This window comes from Paroedura picta, chromosome 7 (assembly GCF_049243985.1).
Source record: "Paroedura picta isolate Pp20150507F chromosome 7, Ppicta_v3.0, whole genome shotgun sequence".
In the NCBI taxonomy this organism is placed as follows: domain Eukaryota; kingdom Metazoa; phylum Chordata; class Lepidosauria; order Squamata; family Gekkonidae; genus Paroedura; species Paroedura picta.
The window spans coordinates 92458635-92479404 of record NC_135375.1 but is presented as its reverse complement, the minus strand read 5'-3'; the positions used below and the strand labels follow the sequence as shown (position 1 = coordinate 92479404).

The 20770-nt window shown below is 44.0% G+C and overlaps 1 protein-coding gene across 3 annotated transcripts in view; it reads right to left on the bottom strand.

Moving 5' to 3' along the window:
* The window catches only part of PSD3 (pleckstrin and Sec7 domain containing 3), a 189595-nt gene that overhangs the window by 162624 nt on the left and 6201 nt on the right, over nucleotides 1-20770 (bottom strand). For 2 of the 3 annotated variants that reach the window (XR_013232652.1, XM_077345394.1), the window contains exon 2: nucleotides 10900-11011. The exons of the other annotated variant lie outside the window; for it this stretch is intronic. Coding sequence is in view for 1 of the 2 variants with exons in the window: in XM_077345394.1 (XP_077201509.1) it covers nucleotides 10900-11011 (112 nt within the window). In the remaining variant the exon portion in view is untranslated. The remainder of the gene's footprint in view (nucleotides 1-10899; nucleotides 11012-20770) is intronic. 3 annotated transcript variants of the gene reach the window in all.

Genomic DNA, 20770 nt, shown 5'->3' with positions numbered 1-20770 from the left:
AAGTAACCCAATCTGCCAAAGAGGAGGTAGGCAGGTAGAAACTAAGACTCACAGCTGATGCGATTATGTAATATTTTAACTGATTTTCTGATTGTAATTTTATATTGTGGTTATGAATGGTCCCAAGTTGGTAACTCTGAAAGGGGCGGTGTAAAAATCTAAAAATAAATAAACAACTCTTGGTTTAGTACATTTCTTAGCATTAAAAACACTAATTTTTCTTGGGTTAAGTAAATTGCATTTCATTTGATCCGGCGTTGAATGATAAAATTAAATTCCCTTCTGTGGAATAGTTCCATATGAAAACCTTCAGTCTGCTGACATCACTCAACTGATGAAGTATTACGGCCTCCTTGCTTCCAACAATGAGGGTGGAGAAACTTTTCTGCAAATCATGAAACTGAAGGTATTCCAGGACAATCCTCGTATTGGCTTTTACAACCAGTTATGGTTTACTGATGACTACAACATCAAATATAATAGGGGAAGGCATATTTTCTTTTCTCGTTTTCTACAACGCAATAAATAGTAACCAAGAAAGCAAAATTTTGTTATGATTTCTCTTCACCAGAGCAGGCAAACAGAAATGAAACAGGGACTAATTCAAGTAAGGATTGAGCCAATTAGGAAGGGCCAAACGGTTAGAGCCCAAAGGCAAATGGAGTTACTTCGAGCCCATGAAAACCCCAAACCAGCCTTGTCCAGATTATCCATTCCATCTCCAGACACCACCCTGAGCTTCAATTAGACATGTTTGGCTGGGGGACTCCTGCAAAAAGAAGCCAGCTAATATACACACCCTAGAAACCTCTGCCCAACGAGGATCAAGGATGCTAGATTGTGAGGAAGCATAAATGTCCCCTTAACTTTGGAAACATCCTTCACCTCCAAGAGGAAAAGTTACAGGCCTATTTTGTCTCCCTGGAGAACAACAAACAAGCTTAAATACATAAAGCAGTTAATGATGAAGCAGGCCTTCAGCTCCTCAAAAAGAAGAAGATTCCATTGAATCACAGCTGACTCATGGCAATTCCATCTACAGGGCATTCCAGGCAAGAGCTGAGCAGGGGTAGTTTGCCATGGCCTTCCTCTGCACAGCAACCCCAGTCTGCCTTGTTGGTCTCCCATCCAAATACTGACCATGGCTCATCCAGGGCTAAGCTGGGATACTCAGGCTGCTGCTCAATCCGTCAAGCTCCGTATTTATACACAGCCTTCCTTTTTCTGCCTTCCACAGTGGCTTCAGGCATGTGACAAAGGCAAGCTAAGCAGGCAAATTAACATTCAAAGAGAGTTTCAAAAACAGATCACCTTTACGCCTTCCACTGCAGACAAAACCAATTTAAAGCTTTAGTGACCAAAGACCGCTGCATGCAAAAACCAACCTAAAACCTTACAGTCTTCCTTTGACTGGAAGACACTATCCAAGGTTTCAGGCAGGGAAAAGCTTTCTCTCATACTGGCAACCCAAGATGCCCAGATGAATTAAACAGCAGCTGCAAGTGTGAATAAATAGGACCAGAACTTCAACACTGGGTGTTTTTTTTTTTTTGTATGGGGATACTGAAGAAAAAGTGAGCTTAAATTGCTGTTCATTGCTAAAGAGAAAAAATTGTAGTTTTTTTTGTCTCACTTCTAGTTGCAATCACATGTTAGTACTAAAATAGATTCAAAAAAGAAGAAAAAGAGCAAGTATGCCCTTAGAATTCTGCCCCATGAATTAAAAATAGACTTTCTAAAGCTATTACACGGCTCCTCTAAAGCTTTAGTTGACAACTACACCATTTAAAGCTTACAAACTATAATATCTATAATCCAAAACTTACAGAAAACTGAACAACCTTTCAAAGCAGTGTTTTAAAAATCAAAAAAAAAGGAAAGCCACTTTGCTGTCGGTCTTCCACCTGTCGATAAGCTTGTCTTTTTGAGAAGCTAACTCTATGTATGATCCCCTGGAAAAGATTACCCCCCAAAATCCCATATTCAGCACACCAGGCCCTTAATCAGTTAACCTCCTTGGCAGTATATGAGCAAATCTTTTGGTTGCTAAACCTTAGTAAGTAGGGCTCCAAGCTTTAATCAAGTAATCAGTGACTAATCACCTTAAAGATTTAATTGCAGATTAAAATCCACCCCTGAATTAATCGGCATGGAGCACAACAAACAAAAGATTCTGGGCCTTAGCCCTCTGGCTAGGTCTGGCACCAAGCAAGCCTGCCAGAAATAGTGGCCCTCTCCTTCCTGTGACAAATCCATTCAAAAGAAATTTTAAAATGGCTTCATAATTCAGCTGGGCTCTGGAACTCCTAGCCACAGTGATCCACACAACAGTCACCTCTAGGTGCAACTCACTATACACAGATGTACTCTTAACTTTGATCTAGAAAGTATAGCTGGTCCAGAATGCAGCAGCCAGGGTCCTTACAGCAACACTATGGAGGTCCCATATCTGGCCCATTCTCTAACAATTGCACTGGTTACCAGTCAAATTCCTGATCAGGCTTAAGGTTTTGGTAATTACCTCGAAGGCCATATGCAATCTGGGCCCAGTGTACCTGAGGGACCACCTTTCTGCCTATGCCCCTCAAAGAGTTCTGCACTTCGCCACCTCCAACTGGCTAGTGATCCCTGGCCTCAAGGAAGTCTGCTTGACCTCAACCAGGGCTAGAGCCTTCTCTGTCCTAGCCCCCATGTGGTAGAATGAGCTCCCAGAGGAGATCAGGGCCCTAACGGAACAAAAGCAGTTCCACATGGCCTGCAAAAGGGAGCTGCTCTATCAGGCAATTGGGTGAGATTGATCGAAGCTAAACAACATCTACTGGACCCCTGAACCTCCCACATGATCTGACCCATGGGTCTGTTAGATTGTTTGTTAGAATGTTATTTTCTCTGTTTATTATTGTTATTATTATTACTGTTAGCTTTCATTCATTATAATAACTGAATTTGATGTATAGTTCTTCATTTTGTTCCATGTAAACCACCCTGAGCCCTAGGGCAGGGTGGTACATAAATGTAATAAATACATACAGTACATGAACAGCACACTTGTAAAATGTTTGGAACAACCTTGAAGTTATCAGAAAAGGAATTCAGAAAAAGGAAATGTCCCAGGCCGGGATAGCCCATGCTAGCCTTAAATCTCACCAGAATTTTCAAGCTAAGCAGGGTTGGCCGTGGTTAGATTTGGGATGGGAGACCACCAAGGAAGACCAGAGTTCTTCTGCAGAGGCAGGCAAGGACAAGCCACCCCTGAACGTTTCTGGCCTTCATCATTTTCACGGTCAAAAATCAGGCTTTAAAAAAAGGAAAAAAATAGCATAAATTAAAATAAGCTTCATTGTTATCCAAGACAGTTAAAATTGGACTAAAATATTGTCAATATGACAATGAGTACCATTTAAAAAATCATGTTTGGGTACATTCCTCTGTCTTATTAGGCAATCAATGGCACAGGATCTTGCTGCTTTGCAAGGAATATCTTCTTATCCATCAGCCAGAAGCAGAGATACCTAGTAGCTATTTGTTTTGCCTTGATGTCTGTCCAATATTGGTGTTATATGTTGAGTTTTGATGCTTTGATAGACATTACACTGTAAAAGCACATGTTCAAGTTTCTACTACTCCCATCTGACACGGGCATAAGCATAGGGAGTTCGGGCATATATTCCTTCCATAAGAGATGAACGAAGAACATTGAGTCGTCTCTGGCCTTGAAAACCTCATGGAATCACCATAAATCAGCTGCAATTTGAACGCAAATAAATAAATATAGGCAATCTATGGTGTATGCATCTACCCTAATAAAGGGAAAGGGAAAGGTATCCCCTGTGCAAGCACCGAGTCATGTCTGACCCTTGGGGTGATGCCCTATAGCGTTTTCATGGCAGACTCAATACAGGGTGGTTTGCTAGTGCCTTCCCCAGTCATTACCATTTACCCCCCAGCAAGCTGGGTACTCATTTTACCGACCTTGGAAGGATGGAAGGCTGAGTCAACCTTGAGCCGGCTGCTAGGATTGAACTCCCAGCCTCATGGGCAGAGCTTTCAGACTGCATGTCTGCTGCCTTACCACTCTGCGCCACAAAAGGCTCTATCTGCCCTAATAACCCCATTTAATTTGGAGTGGGGGGATCAATTTTGGATCAATTTAATCTAGGAGTTGTCAAACACCAGCAATTCAGGGACCCCCACTATAATTTAAAATTTTCTGCAAGATTCCAAGCCTTCCCCCTCCTCTGTCACCGACACCCACAATGCACCAGACAGCCAGTTGTGAATGTCCCAGGAAGGCCACCATCCATTAATGCCCTCAGAACAATACAGCTACACAAAGCAAGTTTAAGAAAAATGTTTGTCTGCACGTGGCCTGTACAATCAGTCTCAAGCAGACAGATGAATCTGTAAGGCCCCAATTCAAAAGGCCCCTGACCCATATTCTAAAAAATCCAACCCCCGCATTAAAGGAGATTTTGTATCTGAGACAACAATAAACTTCTTTACTGGGCAATAGCTTCTGGGTAGCCAAGGACCAACTGAACAGAAGTTGTGAAGGGCCTGGAGAAACACTGTCTGCTGCCCAAAGAAATATTAAAAAGATCAATGCCACACGAAGCTTGACCTTGCAATGTTTCATATCTAGAATGACCTGGTAATAAGTGGGAGCTTGGAGGGGGGGAGCAGAGACATGAGGGGTTGCTGCATTGCATGTGCCATGACAGCAATGTCAGATAACTCTAAGAACCACCAGAAATTCTATGTGGCAATTCCTGGAACTACACACACACAAAATACAGTACCTTTATTGGCGTACTAAAAATAAAATTGAATAGTAAATAATAAATTATTGCCGAATACCATATATAAACAGGTATACAAAAACATTCGCCTTGGCCACCATGAATGCATGACAATGAATTGGGTATAATAGATTTGAGAAATATTGGGTCATAGAGTTCTGAGTAAAAAGCAGACCAATGAAACAGGGAGAGCATACTTGATTCAAGCCCGCTTCAATGAGCTGTTTCTCAGTTTCCCATATCCTCCTTTTAATCGTCTGGAGAATATGATTGATCCCTGAATTGGCCAAGAAGTTAGAACTACGCATCAATTCCATTTTTCCCCAATGAAATATCCTTGATTTATTGAGGAATCTCAAACTTCCTTCAGTGTTGATGAAAAGCCATGGGGTTTATGTGCTAATTTATTTAATAAATAAGTTAAAATAGCAGCTAACGATGAACATTTCTTTAACTGATGGACAGCTCTCCTATTTTACAGTCTAGTCACCAACCTTCTACGTGTGCTCCAAGGATCATGTGGGTTATAGTCTACTGGGTGCAGCACTAACAGAGACAGAGTGATATTTCAGTCCAAAAAAAGTTCCATAAACATGTATCCTTTTGGAAACCCCGCACAGCACGAGCCAAGCTGTGCAAGTTCATAAATATTTCTTATGAGGCACTTCAGAGTTTTCTTCAGCCTGAATGCCAAAGCTATAGAGTTTGTGCTAATGAATCAATAGCCCCTTTCTTCTCCCTTTCCTCTGAATAAATGTGCCCTTGGTTTTCCTTCCCGAGACTTCTTTCTTCCATGTCCAAGAAAGGGAGGGGGTCAGCAGAGGAGGGGGGGACTGTTTCCGCGGTTGTCAGGCTTAGCCAAATATTCAAACAAGGACTTAAACCAAAAATAGCTGCCCAACAGACAGGAGAAGGGAGGGTGGTTGATGGAGCACAGGCAATATCAACTGTTACCTCAGCAGTATTCATGATCCGAGACCTTCTTCTTCTCATACAGAACAGAAATGTGCACCAATCACCTCTGCTTACATGCTCCATTTTAAGACGGGAAACGGACAATACCACCTTCAGTTCCCTCAATGCATAGCATGAAGTCAGTGTTTTCTTCCTTTATGGAAAAGCTGTACAAAAGAGCGAGCATGGGATACGGGCCTGATGGGGAGCTGGAGACCCATGTGCTATGGCAGATGAATAGGGTGATCTTGAACCATTCACACTCTCTTAATCTAACATTCCTCGCAGAGTTGCCATTACAAGAAAAAAATGGAAGAGGAGAGAATTATATTTTAAACTGCTTGGGGTTTCCAGTAGGAAGAAAAGAAGGACATAAATGCTCATGGTCTCCTCCTCTCCAAATTATCAAAGTTATTGTTTCAAGGTTTCCAATTTATGTTTTGATGTTGATATCATGACTATTATGACTGTTAAAAACAGTTCAATGTATGTTTCCAACTTTACCAATACTAGGTACACTTCCCCTGAGATTTCATAGTGAGGGGCAGTATATAAATTGAATGAATGAATGAATGAACGAACGAACGAACGAATTAAAATGTACAAAACACAATTGGCTTGAAACTGAAACATCATAAACAACAAATTAATGTAATAGATGTTAGATGACAGATGATAGATAGAAAACCCCTCCCAACAATTACACGTATAATGCACATAACAAAATAATCAAATGTAATAAAATTAGGTACTTCAAGTGTTACTGCCCTGTCCTGGATGGCCCAAACTAGTCTGGTCTCATCAGAGCTCAGATGCTAAGAGGGTCAACTCTGATGACCATCTGGATGGAAGACCCCCTAGAAATACCAGAGCCACTACACAGAGGCAGGCAATGGCAAACCCCCCTCAGAACATCTCATGCCTTGGAAATCTTACCGGGATGGCTGCAAGTCAGCTGCAGCTTGACAACATTTTACCACCACCACCAAATGTTACTCAAAATAAAATACCACAGAACACTATCTCAGAATAAGGGGGATTCCATTCAAGAGCCTATATCTCTCCCCAACAAGCCCTTTCCTGACGTAGATGACATGGACACAGCCAACCCAAAAGGAAGTTGCCTGTTCAAGAATGCTATCAATAACACAAGGGTAAAGCAGGAATCCAAGACTTTTATAGGGAAACAACCGAGACGAGACAATCACACGGCCAACAAAGGCACAGGCTGAGCCTAAGACAAAGCCCAAGCAGGCTGTGGCAACCCTCAAAGCAAGAGCAACATTTAAAATCATTTTGTGTACAACCATCAAGAAAAAATATTTTTAATATTTTGATACACTGATTAAGGTAAACATTTTGTCTCTACACTTTATAGATTATGTATTTTTAGACAAACTTTTATACAAGTTTCTGACAGGTATGCTCTGAATGGATCGTCCGTGGTTTCTGGCCTGTATCCTACTATTCTGGCAAGCCTTCCTCCAATTTCAGTCACTCTTCGACCAGCAGAAGAGGTAATTAAGGAGGAGAAAGGCTCTTTTACGGTGGAGGAAGTATTCACACTTTGTTGACCAGAGATGACTGATTCTAATCTCCAAATTGCCCTGTGGATGTTAATACATGCTGCAGCATTTTGAAAGACACCTGTAGCTTGTTTACAAACTTTAGAGTAGATTAAGTGGAAGTTTTAATTTCAAGACTCCTAATTTTCACTTTAAACTCTAATGAAGTCTTTGGAGTGGTAAAACACGTCTGGTCTCCTTGCTGAGGTGTGATCAGCCACGGGAGTTATTTTTGTTGTTTGTGCAGCAAGTTCAAATCAGTTGCTTTTATTTTAAGCCTTCTATAATTGCTTCTTTTTTTTTTAATGTCCCATCACTTTTCTGGCTCCTTCGTTCAGTTTCTCTTTTTAAAACGTTGGACGTCAAAACTATAAAACCTTTTTGATGACAAAAAGCAAGCATACCTTAACAATCCACATTCCTAGCACACTGCCATTTCTCAGTTTTATGGTCTAATTAAATTCTGAGAGGGACTAGGCTTCTAACAATTCCTATCTTGCACCACAGTTCCTCGTATGGTCTGAATGAATGTGGCCCTCAATGTCCACATGTTCCCTTGCTCCTGCCCTACCACTGATATCTGACTTTGAGGGACAGAGGGCAATGCTCAGCATGTGACATCATAGCTCATGTGTTCCACTAGGGACAAACCTAGACTAGCAATGCCAGTTCCCTTTCCAGAGCTCCCAGCCATTTTTGAAATTGACTTCTCAGCCATGCGGGAATCTGATTCAGATTTTAACAAAGGGACAGGCAGAAAGCCTTTCATAAAGCATGACACGTGGATAACACAGCAAGACCTTTAAAACCATGCAGAAGCCCTTGGGAACTGGGCCAGAACTCCCCAACACATGCATGTCCACGCTTTGCTTTGTATGCACTGTCCCTATTTGCTGTGGACAAACTCTGATGTACTTGCAATAATTGTGTCTGCTGTATGTGTCTGCTAGCTACTGCACATCTTTCTCGGGTTCATTTCCCTCCAGCAATCCTTCCTCAGCCTAGGAAAGGTAATCCTTGGATGACAGAACCCACCTGATCTAACAGCCATGCAGATCAAGAGGCTGCAGGGAAGAGAGGGCTGAATCTGCCTCTTCCCCCTTGCTAAAGCCACGCACTGACAGAAGAAAGGGAGCATGATGATTTTATCCCTTCCTCCTTTCCGTCCATTCCTCTGTTCCTCCACACAGGTACCACAACCCCCAAAATAAACTTATTCAGGATCGGAAATAGCCTGCTGGGGATAGGGAAATGCTGGGAAGATTTGGTGCTTTCTCCAAATCAACAATCTTGCAATACCCACAATGAATACAGAAAGACAATATCATGCCTGTTTTACAATATTCTTCAAGGCACTCCTAACCACAGAAACTTATAGTTGAGACACAGCTGATCTTAAGAGGTTAAAAGTTCCACCTTTAGTATTTGCAGCTGGAATACACCCTAGTTACCAAAACCTCACTCACTCCATTCCTCTATTTGGACACAGGACCCATCATTTTGCCTCCTTATGGTTCTTTTAAGCCTTCTACTTTTTCTTTCCTTCAACTGAAACAGGAGGGGGGTTTCAAAAAAGGACTCCACCATGACAGTTACTAGGGGAAGCTATTCCACTAGGGCTCTGACCACAGGGTGGCCTACGTGTTCATTCTGGTAACCACAGCAAAGAGATAAAATTAAGCAAAGGGGTTTGGGGAGACTCTCTCCCTCAACCTTATTAAATTTGCAGATGATACTAAACTGGGAGGGGTAGCAAACACAACTGAAGACAGCAACAGAATACAGGATGATCTTGATAGGCTCGAGAAGAGGGCTAAACTGAATAAAATGCAGTTCAATATGGACAAATGTAAAGTTCTGCATTTAGGTAGGAAAAGCCAAAGACACCAATATAGGATGGGGGAGACTTGTCTCGGCAGTTGCATGTGCGAAAAGGATCTAGGAGTCTTGGTAGACCATACATTCAACATGAGTCAGCAGTGTGACTCAGTGGCTAAGAAGGCAAATGGGATTTTGGGCTGTATCAAACGGAGTATCGTGTCCAGATCACAGGAGGTGATGCTACCGTTGTACTCTGCACTGGTTCGGCCTCACTTGGAGTACTGTGTTCAGTTTTGGGCACCCCAGTTAAAGAGGGATGTTGACAAAGGAACGTGTCCAGAGGAGGGCAACAAAGATGGTGAGGGGTTTGGAGACCAAGACATATGCGGAAAGGATGGGGGAGCTTAGAATCATAGAATCATAGAGTTGGAAGGGGCCATACAGGCCATCTAGTCCAATCTTCTGCTCAACACAGGATCAGCTCTAAGCATCCTAAAGCATCCAAGAAAAGTGTGTATCCAACCTTTGCTTGAAGACTACCAGTGAGGGGGAGTTCACCACCTCCTTAGGTCTGTTTAGCCTAGAGAGGAGATGACTGAGAGGGGATCTGATAACCATCTTCAAGTATTTAAAAGGGTGCCATATGGAGGATGGAGCAGAATTGTTCTCTCTTGTCTCAGAGGGACGGACCAGAATGAATGGGATGAAATTAACTCAAAAGAAATTCCATCTAAACATCCGGAAGAAGTTCCTGACAGAGCGGTTTCTCAGTGGAACAGGCTTCCTCGGGAGGTGGTGGGTTCTCCATCTTTGGAAATTTTTAAACAGAGGCTAGATAGCCATCCGATGGAGAGGCTGATTCTGTGAAGGCAAAGGGGTGGCAGGTTACAATAGATGAGCGATTGGGATGTGAGTGTCCTGCATAGTGCAGGGGGTTTGACTAGATAACCCATGAGGTCCCTTACAACTCTATTATTCTATTATTCTAGAAGAAGAAGAAGAGTTGGTTCTTATATGCCGCTTTTTCCTACCCGAAGGAGGCTCAAAGCGGCTTACAGTCGCCTTCCCATTCCTCTCCCCACAACAGACACCCTTGGGGTGGGTGAGGCTGAGAGAGCCCTGATATCACTGCCCGGTCAGAACAGTTTTATCAGTGCCGTGGCGAGCCCAAGGTCACCCAGTTGGCTGCATGTGGGGGAGTACAGATTCGAACCTGGCATGCCAGATTAGAAGTCCCCACTCCTAACCACTACACCAAACTGGCTCTCTGAACCTTGTGTGTTCTAGAGCCCGTTCATATTTTACTTTGCAGGATAATTACCTGTGGGAGACTGTCACACGTTGTTCTCTCCACTTGTACAACATTAATTCATGTCAGAGCTGCAGATATTTTAACCATCCAGAGACACACAATGCAAATATTTTTGCCCCAAAGCAGGATGTGGTGCAATAGGCCAGAACCCAATATATGTCTAGAGTCTTTCACACTCAGACTGTGGCTGACCACTCTATCATGCAATGTTGTCTATGGATGTTTTCAGAGAGTGCACTTGCTGGCCACAAGTGGAACCCTCTGCAAAGTCCCAGAAGACCGTCTCTTTTCATACCCACCATGTTTAATGCACATCTTGCCATACACAAAAAAGGTTGCGTTAATTGTAAAAAGTGTTACGTGAGAGCTGGTGCACACAGATTACAGGGGCACAGCCTTAGCCACGGTTAGAAGAATTTGGGGTGGGGGTGGGGGGACCAGTTCTTACCAGATTCTGGAGTTGTATCATTTTCTGATCCTCCAAATAAAAACTCGTACTTGGCCTTGGCAACACTCTGGGAATGAGCTGATGCACCATTAACCCAAACAAACGCTTCTCCCTACAAACAAAAGAGATAAAAACCACATTGTTCAATGACACGTCCCACTGATGATATTTGTCTCAAAGCAACAGGAGCGGAGATTTCTTTCTTTTTTTAAGGGCACGCTGGCCTTGAACACGGGGAAAAGGCAAAGTTACTTGGTCCTCAGACCCACATACATAAACACAGAGAATGGGGAGAAAGAATGTTTTTTCACAGCAAAAAGCTTGTTCAGCAAACTAGATTACTGCAATTATTGGCTGTGTGACTAACAAGAGCACTCCTGGGCGTATTTTGCAGGGTGCAGGTTCCCAATGGACTCAGACAAGCTGACTTCTGAATAAACACACACTGGACAAACCCACAAATCCTTGCAACTCTGGACCATCCCTTCTGCACACAGTTCCTAAGTGTACCGGTTTACTTGGAAAAGGCAGAGTCAGTACAATCCCAAGCATTCGAAAACCTCTAAAGTCAACAGGCTCAGAAGGGAGTAACTCAGATTAGGACTACACCAGTGTCTTTCTACACAGGCCACATCTAGAACGCTCACACCCAGGGAAGAAGCGCCTGTCAGCAACACAGGTGAAGGGGGAAAGTCTGATCTTCTAAGTCAGCCTTTGTCAACTTTTTTACCATGGAGAAACCCTTGAAACATTCTTCACGATTTGAGAAACCCCAGAAGTGGTACAATCATGCAGGATATGGTGGGGAAGCATAGCTGTGGAGATGCCCACCCAGGGGCCCCTCCCCTTCCCACCACCTCCATCCCCATCACTGGCCATTTTGGGAAGAGAGGGCAAGTCAATATGACCATATATGGTCATATCACCTGATAAATGTTTTAAATTTTTTAAAATATATAAACAATTAATGAACACCCACCCAATCAGGAAACCTTTCCAGGGTGGTCAAAACCCTGGTTGAGAAAGCCTGGACTACGTAGCAGCCATGGGCTTCAAACGGATGAGACTACCCATTAGAATGGAGAGCGGCATGGATGTGTGCTCCCCCCGTTCCCTGCTTTTGCTTGCTTCATAAGAAACGTTCTAAATAACAAAAGACAAGCTCGTGCCTCAGCAACAGACTATATACGGACAGACAAAAGCTGCTAAGCCTAACAGGAACAACAGACTTTGTGGGTGGGAGGCCTGTAAAACAGTCGCTACCAGAGATTTAAAGATTTGCACAACCAGAAGTAATCCACGGGTTTTGCACTACAAAGCTACCCTCCCGGTGAAGTCCTTTCCGCCGGGCTTCTGTCCTTTCCAAAGATGGCATCACAAAGTCAATTTATGCAACTTGGTTCAGAGGTCTTCTAATTATCCTCCTGGAAAGAGCACATGACCAATCTTTTCAAAGGTTTTTGCCAATTTCCATCTTCTCTGTTTTCTTAGGAGACGCAATTAGTTCTGTTGGAATACAGTCCAAGCCCTTGAAATCTGTTCTGTTACAGCCTAGGGTCAAATAATAGAACTAATAATTAGCATTCATGTGGCGCATCTCAACCGTTCAAAGCATGGCACAGACTTCATCAAAAGCATGGAGCTGCCTTCTACCTAATCGCGCCATTGGAAGGCCCACCCTAGGTCACCCATTGGTACGCCACAATTTTTCTCAGCCTTCGCACCAGAAATTGTTTTTTCTTTAAAAAAACCCAACAACGACAGGGAGCCAGGACTTTGAACTCTGCGCATTGCATGCAAAGCACGTGCTTGTCCCCTCAAGTGTTGCGCCCTTCATCTCCTTGTGACAGTTTTGTAATATCATTATAGCATCCATGAGATACGGTGGGCACTGAGGCTGAGAGTCCCACAAAACAGCCACCATTTTTAGTGCTGCTTTTCAACGGGGCCAGCTGGGCTAACCCGCACCCATCAGCTCCTGCCTCTTTGGGGACATATGCTCAGGGGGACAGGAGGACGGCAAAGCCACTCAGTGGTAGAGGGGATTTCTCCTTGCCTTCTTCCTCAACACTTCCTGGCTGTTTCCCAGGGCCCTGGCCTTGAGATGAGTCAAGGTCATAATTCTGGCTCTCCCTTTCCTGTCATGGGGCTGATGTCTCATGAGAATGATACCATGTGCAGTGGGTCTTCTGCAGCTGCCTAAAGTTTACAAAGTGGGCCCCAGTAAGGTCTACAAAACTCAAAAGACCTGTAATGTAAGGCAGGGGTAGTCAACCTGTCGTCCTCCAGATGTATATGGACTACAATTCCCATGAGCCCCTGCCAGCATTTGCTGGCAGGGGCTCATGGGAACTGTAGTGCATGCACATCTGGAGGACCACAGGTTGACTACCCCTGATGTAAGGGGTCCATCTACGCCTGACCTGTGAGATCCACAAGGAGGATCTGTGCTCTTTTTCTTTTGACAGCAAAAATCTTGTCAGAGGGAAGAGAATTCTGCTATGTTGTCCCTGGTTGCTTCAGTAATCCGAAACGGCTGCTGAGATCTCACAAGGTAATCTCGTGAGATCTCAGTGGTTTTGATCTTTAAATTTTCAGATTTGTTTCCTGCAATGTTCCCAGATGTGCAGAAAGAGCTACTCCTAGCTCTGGGAGGCCCCATTTGTTAAGATTATTTTACCCATGGGAATTAATCATGTAATATGCCTCAAACAAAAGGCAACCTAGTCAAGCAGTTGTGTGGGTCGCAGTAATCAATGGGAGGTTAAATGAAAGCGACTTATTTATGTGCATCGTTAATACCCTGCCTTTCTCCCCAGCGGGGACCCAAAGTGGCTTACATTGTTCTCCACTCCTCCATTCTATCCTTGCAACTGTTGGCTGAGATGAAAATGTGCAAAGGAGTGGAGCCCTGGCTGCTTAATGAGCATTTAGCTTTATTGAGAAGAAGAATAACTTTGTAAAGAAGGAAAGAGAGGAGGGAGAGAGTAAATGCCAGCAGTCTGACTCACTGTTCTTCATCTGAAGGCAAGCAGGGAGGAAGTGCGCTCAAAGGAGCAGGAAGTCTCCAATTGAGCCAATCAGGGCAAGGGAAGAGATTATTTGAAAGAATACCAGGAAATTCCTGATCGAAATATGCCAACTACACATCTCCTCTGATACCCCTGGTAAGATATTCTCCCTATCTGCTGTTGAATTATGCACACTACAGATCTTGTGCATTCCCACAGCAACAACCTTGTGAAGTAGAATTGGCTAGACAAGCATGCCTGGCCCAAAGTCACCCAACACACTTCCACAGCAGACTGAGGATTCGAACCTGAGACTCTCAGATCTACTCTAAACACTACATCACATTAAAGGACTTTTATGCATGTGGCTACAAAGCAGCAGGTTTGGGTTTCAAGCAGCTCCACAGAACTCAACAAGTGTGTTTTTCCAATAACAACAGAATAATATCGAAAGGTTTCTGCATGCAAGTCAAAGCAGGCAGCTTCCGGGACTTGGTTTGCTGAAGGCTGCCTGCACATGCAGAGAAGCTCATTTAAGATTTTGAGCCAGAAAAGTATGGAGGGGGAAGAACAGCCTTTGATCAGTAATGCAGCTGAGTATCAGAAGGCAATCCATTCATATGCTGAACCCGGCGATTAGAAACTCTGGCCAGGTAGCAATTAGACAGACTTGCACTTCATCTGGAGTTAAGTTAAACTCCATGTGAGCTTATACAACAGCTGGGAATATTCAAAAGGCTGGGCAGTAAGAGATACATCTCAGCATAAAGTTAGGTTTGCAAGTAGCTCATCTGGGGAGATGCTCAGGAGACATGCATTACAGGATATTCCTTGAGTTTATGTCTCAATGTAGCTTTAGAGCGTTGTAGTGGCTGGAGAGGTGTATTAAAATCTGAGTTGCAATCCCCTCTCTGTCATGGAACTCATTAGGTGATCTTGGGCCAGTCATTTTCTCTCAGACTAGGCTCCTTCTCAGGTTTGTTGTGAGGACAAAACGGGGGGGAAATCATGCATGGTGAGCCAGCAGGGTATAGCAGTTAGAAAATTAAACTCGGATCTGGGAGAGCCAGGTATGGATCACCGCTGCACCATGGAAGATCGCTGAATCACCTTGGAGGCCACTCACAGACTCTCAACCTAACTTTCCCCACAGGGCAGTAGTTGTGAGGATAAAAGGGTAGAATGCGAGACGCCACTTCAAACCTCCACTGGGGGAAAAAAGTAAATAAATAAAACCCCACACTTTCAGCAATGAAAGATTAAACTAAGCAGGGTGCATTTTCCAGCTGTTTAAAGTTTTAGATCCTGCTGCTATGGATAAAATTCACCAAATGCAGACCACATGGATCCATTGGGTCCTCCTGGCAGCCACTGTAAGCTCCCCATTCAGCTGCCTGTTGTGAGGAGAGGGAGGGAATGTGATTGGAAGCTACTCTGAAACTTCTTAAAGTAGAGAAAGCAAAGTACCAACCCTTGCTGCTTGGAAATGCAGAGCCATCAATTCAAGTGTCAGTGGATTAACAAGTTGTGGTGAATTTTTAAGACTTACAGGCAAAACTTTAAGGTGGGTGGGTATTCCAAGGGACAGAAAAACTCAGCAGCATATGAAAACTCATCATAATATGTGTACATTTTAATAGGTTCTCTACTATTGAGACAAAGAGGGTTTGTTTTTTTTTTTTTTAACAAAATGAATGCCAAGTAGACTGTGGCAGCTTGTTCTAGCAGGGCCAAGTCAGGAGCATCCAGCTAACAGCCCTGCTTTGGCCACAGTCCCCAGGTTCTTCCTCAAGGCACCGTTCTCTGAAAACACGCCATTTGCTATGGCTTGGAGGTTCTGGATATATATTACATAATAACTGAGAGCCAATCTGGTACAATAACAAAGGAAGTCTTTTGTTATAATGAAGCTCTGTCTCACCAACTCCATGGTCCATCCATTCTAAGGTGACCAGATTTTAACATTGGCAAAGCAGGACACCATTGACCGGGGGGGTTCTTGATTAAAAATTTGGTTTATATGGAGCAACAAAATTTTTCATAGAACGCATAGAACACAAAAATAGTATTGTAATTTTTTTTTAATTTCAACCTAAGTACAATTTGCCAGGTGCCCCCGGATGTCCCTCCAAAAGTGGGACAATCTGGTCACCTTAATCCATTCACCACATTCAGCATGACCCAGACAATTTTAGCTTTTACCTACAATATAAATATTCATCCACAAAGTAATGGATGAATTACATATCCATTAGGCTACATACATAATAAATATTTGAAAAGGCTTCAGTTTTTGAGAAGCAATTGTTGGGGGCGATCGTCCACCCAAATGCTCCACATTTATAATACGTCCTCCGTATCCTTGACATCTTCCCTTCACCTTCTTAAGAACTCAAATAACCTGCCAGTTCAATCAGTTGACAAATTTGACAAATCTGTTCTGCAAGCATCATTTACTCAGTTTGCCATCAACTCTAGAGAAAATTGGAGGTGGGGGGAGAGTATTGTAAGGTTGTGTAAGGGCAGTCCCGATAAAACAAAACAACGCGGTCTGAATCTGTTGCTTTCAGGGCGTTATAAGAAAAGATAGTAAAACTGAAGCTATTTAGGAACAAAGGTATCACCTAACTGTCCCATCTAATGCTCAGATGTATCACAAATCAAGCCTCATTCCCTCTAGAATTTCTTCTCCAGTTCAAACTTTAAGACGAGATTCTGCGCATGCGTCATCAACGTTCACTCCCATGCGCAGTAGGACCAATATTAACTCCATATTCTCTTCATGAATAGACTTGACAATTGCAATCAACTGAAACTTGATTCAAACAAAGAAGATGCTTTTTTCCAAATGTTTTACAGGACTACCATTCATCCATTCCCTCAGTCTTATCTGAATTTCCCAAAGAGTTGGGTTTCTTGTACCCCCGCTTTTCTCTACCCTCAGGAGTTTCAAGGCAGCTTACATTTGCCTCCCCTTGCTCCCCTTACAATGATCACCTTGTGTTTTACATGATGGCATGAGTAGGAAAGAGTTGGATTTCCATGTTATAGGGGTAGATATGTCCAACGCAATCCGTGCACATGACAATATTATGGTTGATGTTTTACCATTTGAAGGGCTGCCTTACTGTGCCCAGAAGGGCAGCAGGCAGTGTGTGTAGGGCAGGGCCCTGGGAATTGTAGTCCATGGACATCTGGAGGGCTGCAGTTTGACTACCCCTGGTGTAGGGGAAGGGCCATACCTGCCCATGCTAGACTGGTGAGTTGGGAGGGAGTAGAATGGGCTATGCTGCCAGTGGGTTTTGCATTTTATTGATGTTTTATCGGGGTTTTATTATAAACCCCAAGGGGCTTGGCCCAGGAGTGGTGGTTAACTAATTAATGAATCGATCACATAATTGTATGTTAGAAACATAGTATATAATGAGCTTGTAACTGCTGCAAGGCTATTTGTCCTGTTTCATATGCAGCCTCTAATATTAACAATGAATGATAAGAATATGAAAAATAGATCTCATGTCTCAAAAGTGACAAATCAAAGTACAAAATAAGGAGATTTATGGGTGATAAGTTTATGGAAAGATTGGGCTTTCTTTGCAACATCATGAATCAATAAGATTAACAGTGAGTTTTTCTGACATTTTCTAATGATTATTCTTTTTGTATTGCATTTTCATTGTATTTTTCCTTTCCCCCCTTGTTGTTCTCCAAATCAAGAATGCTTGTCAATGCTCTGCTAATTGCAAATCAAGACAATGATCTACTACTTAGAAATCCTTGTATTCTAATACCGTGTGTCAGTCCCTATGTGACAGAATCAACTAACACAAAACTTGACATAAGGAAGCACAATACTCAGTAGGTGAACATTTTAAACTTCCTGAAGAAACTGGAGTGTGTCCACAGGAGGACTATGATGATGGTGAGGGGTTTGGAGTCCAAGTCATATGGGAAAAGGTAGAGAGAGCTTGGACTGTTTAGCCTGGAGAGAAGACGGCTAAGAGGTGATATGATAACCATCTTCTAATACTTGAAGGGCTATCATATAGAAGATGGAGCAGAGTTGTTTTCCGTTGCCCCAGGTGGTCGGACCAGAACCAATGGGATGAAAGTAATTCAAAAGAATTTTCAGCTAAATATCCGGAAGAAATTCCTGGCAGTTAGAGTTCCTCAGTGGAACAGGCTTCCTCAGGAGGTGGTGGGTCCTCCTTCTTTGAAAGTTTTTAAGCAGAGGCTAGTCATCTGACAGAAATGCCAATTTTATGAACTTAGGCAGATTGTGAGTGGGTGGGCAGGAAAGAGGGAATGTGCCAGTGTTTGTCTCTTGTGGATCTTCCTTGCATACCCAGGGAACTGCTGATCGCAACTGTGGGATGGTAGGTGAATTTCCTCCAGGCCAGGCTGGATTCTGGAGATCTTTGATGGTTGGGGGGGGGGGGGAGAAACACTTGAGCATGAAACTGGGGTCACTGTGGGTAGGCAGGTAGTTGTGAGTTCTTGCATTGTACAGGGGGTTGGACTAATGACCCTTGAGGTCCCTTCCAATTCTATTTTTGCCATGTTTGGTGTAGTGGTTAGGAGTGTGGACTTCTAATCTGGCATGCCAGGTTCGATTCTGCACTCCCCCATATGCAACCAGCTGGGTGACCTTGGGCTCTGATAAAAACTGTTCTGACCGAGCAGTGATATCAGCGCTCTCTCAGCCTCACCCACCCCACAGGGTGTCTGTTGTGGCGAGATGAATGGGAAGGCGACTGTAAGCCGCTTTGAGCCTCCTTTGGGTAGGGAAAAGCGGCATATAAGAACCAACTCTTCTTCTTCTTCTTCTATGATTCTACGATTCTATGATTCCTGACTGCAGAGACGAAAGTCACCATTCTACAAACAAAGCTGCAAAGAGAACACTAAACATGAAACTGCTCAATTCAAATGCATCAAGAAATTAAAGACTCTGGTTTTGTCATATTATAATTTCTAATGACCCAACAGGAACCGCTTTTTAGAAACTTTAACAGCCATAACGAGTTGTGTCATATTATAACCCTTTCCTAAGCAGGGTCAGTCCTAATCAATATTTCGGTAGGAGACCACGAAGGACTACTAGGGAGATTATGCAGAAACAGACAATGGCAAACAACCTCTAAAGCAGTGGTCCCCAACCTTTTTATCACTGGGGACCGGTCAACACTTGACAATTTTACTGAGGCCCGGTGGGGGGGGGGTAATCTTTTGCCGAGGGACGTCGGCTGAGCCCCTGCTCCACTTGCTTTCCCACTAGTGCCCCTGATTCCCGCCGCCCTCTGGGGGGCGCTGCCAGCAGCAGCTGCGCAGTGCCACTCTGAGGGGGAGCCCCAGCCATGGCGGCCGCTGGAGAGCACCAAAGGTGAGCCTGCAGCAGAGTGGCAGGGCAGTCCCCGAGGCAGCAGCCTGGAAGGAAGACGAGGAGGAGCTGCGGCCCGGTACCGACTGATCCACGTACCGGTACCGGGCCCCGGACCGGGGGTTGGGGACCACTGCTCTAAAGGCCTCTTGCCTGGTTGCTCTAAGTCAGCTGTGACTTGTTTGCAAAAACAAAAAAGCATCAGTTAATTATCTCAAGCTTCAGACAGCTTCTCCCTCTGTTATTTACCATGCTTTAGTGCACTTTTGTGCAATATTTGCTGCACTTTTATTGCACTTTTGTGCAAACATCTTGGGAGAGGCTAGAACCTCTGACCTCTCCCGTCTTCCGTTATACAGAGCAATCCAGCCATTCCAGTCCCTGAGAAAGAATCACACCTGAGTTCTGACACTAGGCCTCTCTTTGCTCAGTGCTTCCCCCCCTCCTCCCCATTTCCCTGCTAAAACTCTCTGGACAAATGTGAGACAAATGATTGTCTTTTTCTCCATTGCATCTGAAGAAGTGAGTTCTGGGCCACAAAAAACTCATCCTGGACTAAAAATGGTTAGTCTTCATGGAGTTACTGAACTTCTGTTTTGTCTCCACCTACCTTGGGTTTTGCATCAGAGAGTGTTTGGACCCCTCCATAAAAAGGAAAAGCACTCCCCATCCTGTCCTTTGCATGCCACCAGGGCAATGGGAAAAGCTTTAGACCAAAGGCCAAGCTACATCTCCTTCCCACATCAGTGTTCCACCCCAATTCAAAATGTGCACAGTTGTTATGTGAAGCCACTGTCTGGGGTTCCTTCTGCACAGCCCAGCACATTTCATACACCTCTGGGGCACAGGAAAAGACCCATCTACAATGGTTCCTGTACCACCAGTGTACAAAAAAAGAGGGTGCACATGAGACAAGGAAAACCGTGTAATGGTGCAAATAAAGTCTGAATAGATAATTTCTCAATCTCACTGACAACTTTAGATCTCCATACAGTCCCTAGTTCGTAGTCAGAAGATCTTGTCACTTGCAGAACTGAGGAAGGGCTCTTGAAGTCCGAAATGGCACAGCCAATTTGTTCCATCTTGTTTTTCTTCACCTGGATTATATTCCCTGACCTATACTGCTTCGCTGTTTTTTGACCACCTGGAACTTTAATGAATATGCCTTGTAGTAACATATAAGAAGACTAGCTTCAAAGCCCGTTCCTAAGAACGGGCATTGAAAGGGTCCCCTCCCCTAGCCCCTGGCCAGGCAGCTTAAGGTGGGTTTGGGTCGCAACTTGCAGCCAGATCAAGTGGGGTGGGTGGGGGCTGGGCAGTTTGTTAGCAGGGCCGGGACAGAGCTCCTTAGCAGGCAGTCAGAAGGCCGGGAGGCCCTTGTTAGCAAGCCCTCCAACACGACCCTTTGCCCAGGGCCCTCTCCCTTTACCTGCTGCTGGCTCCAGGCACTGAGGTGTTTGAGAGTAAAGGGGCTAGAGTC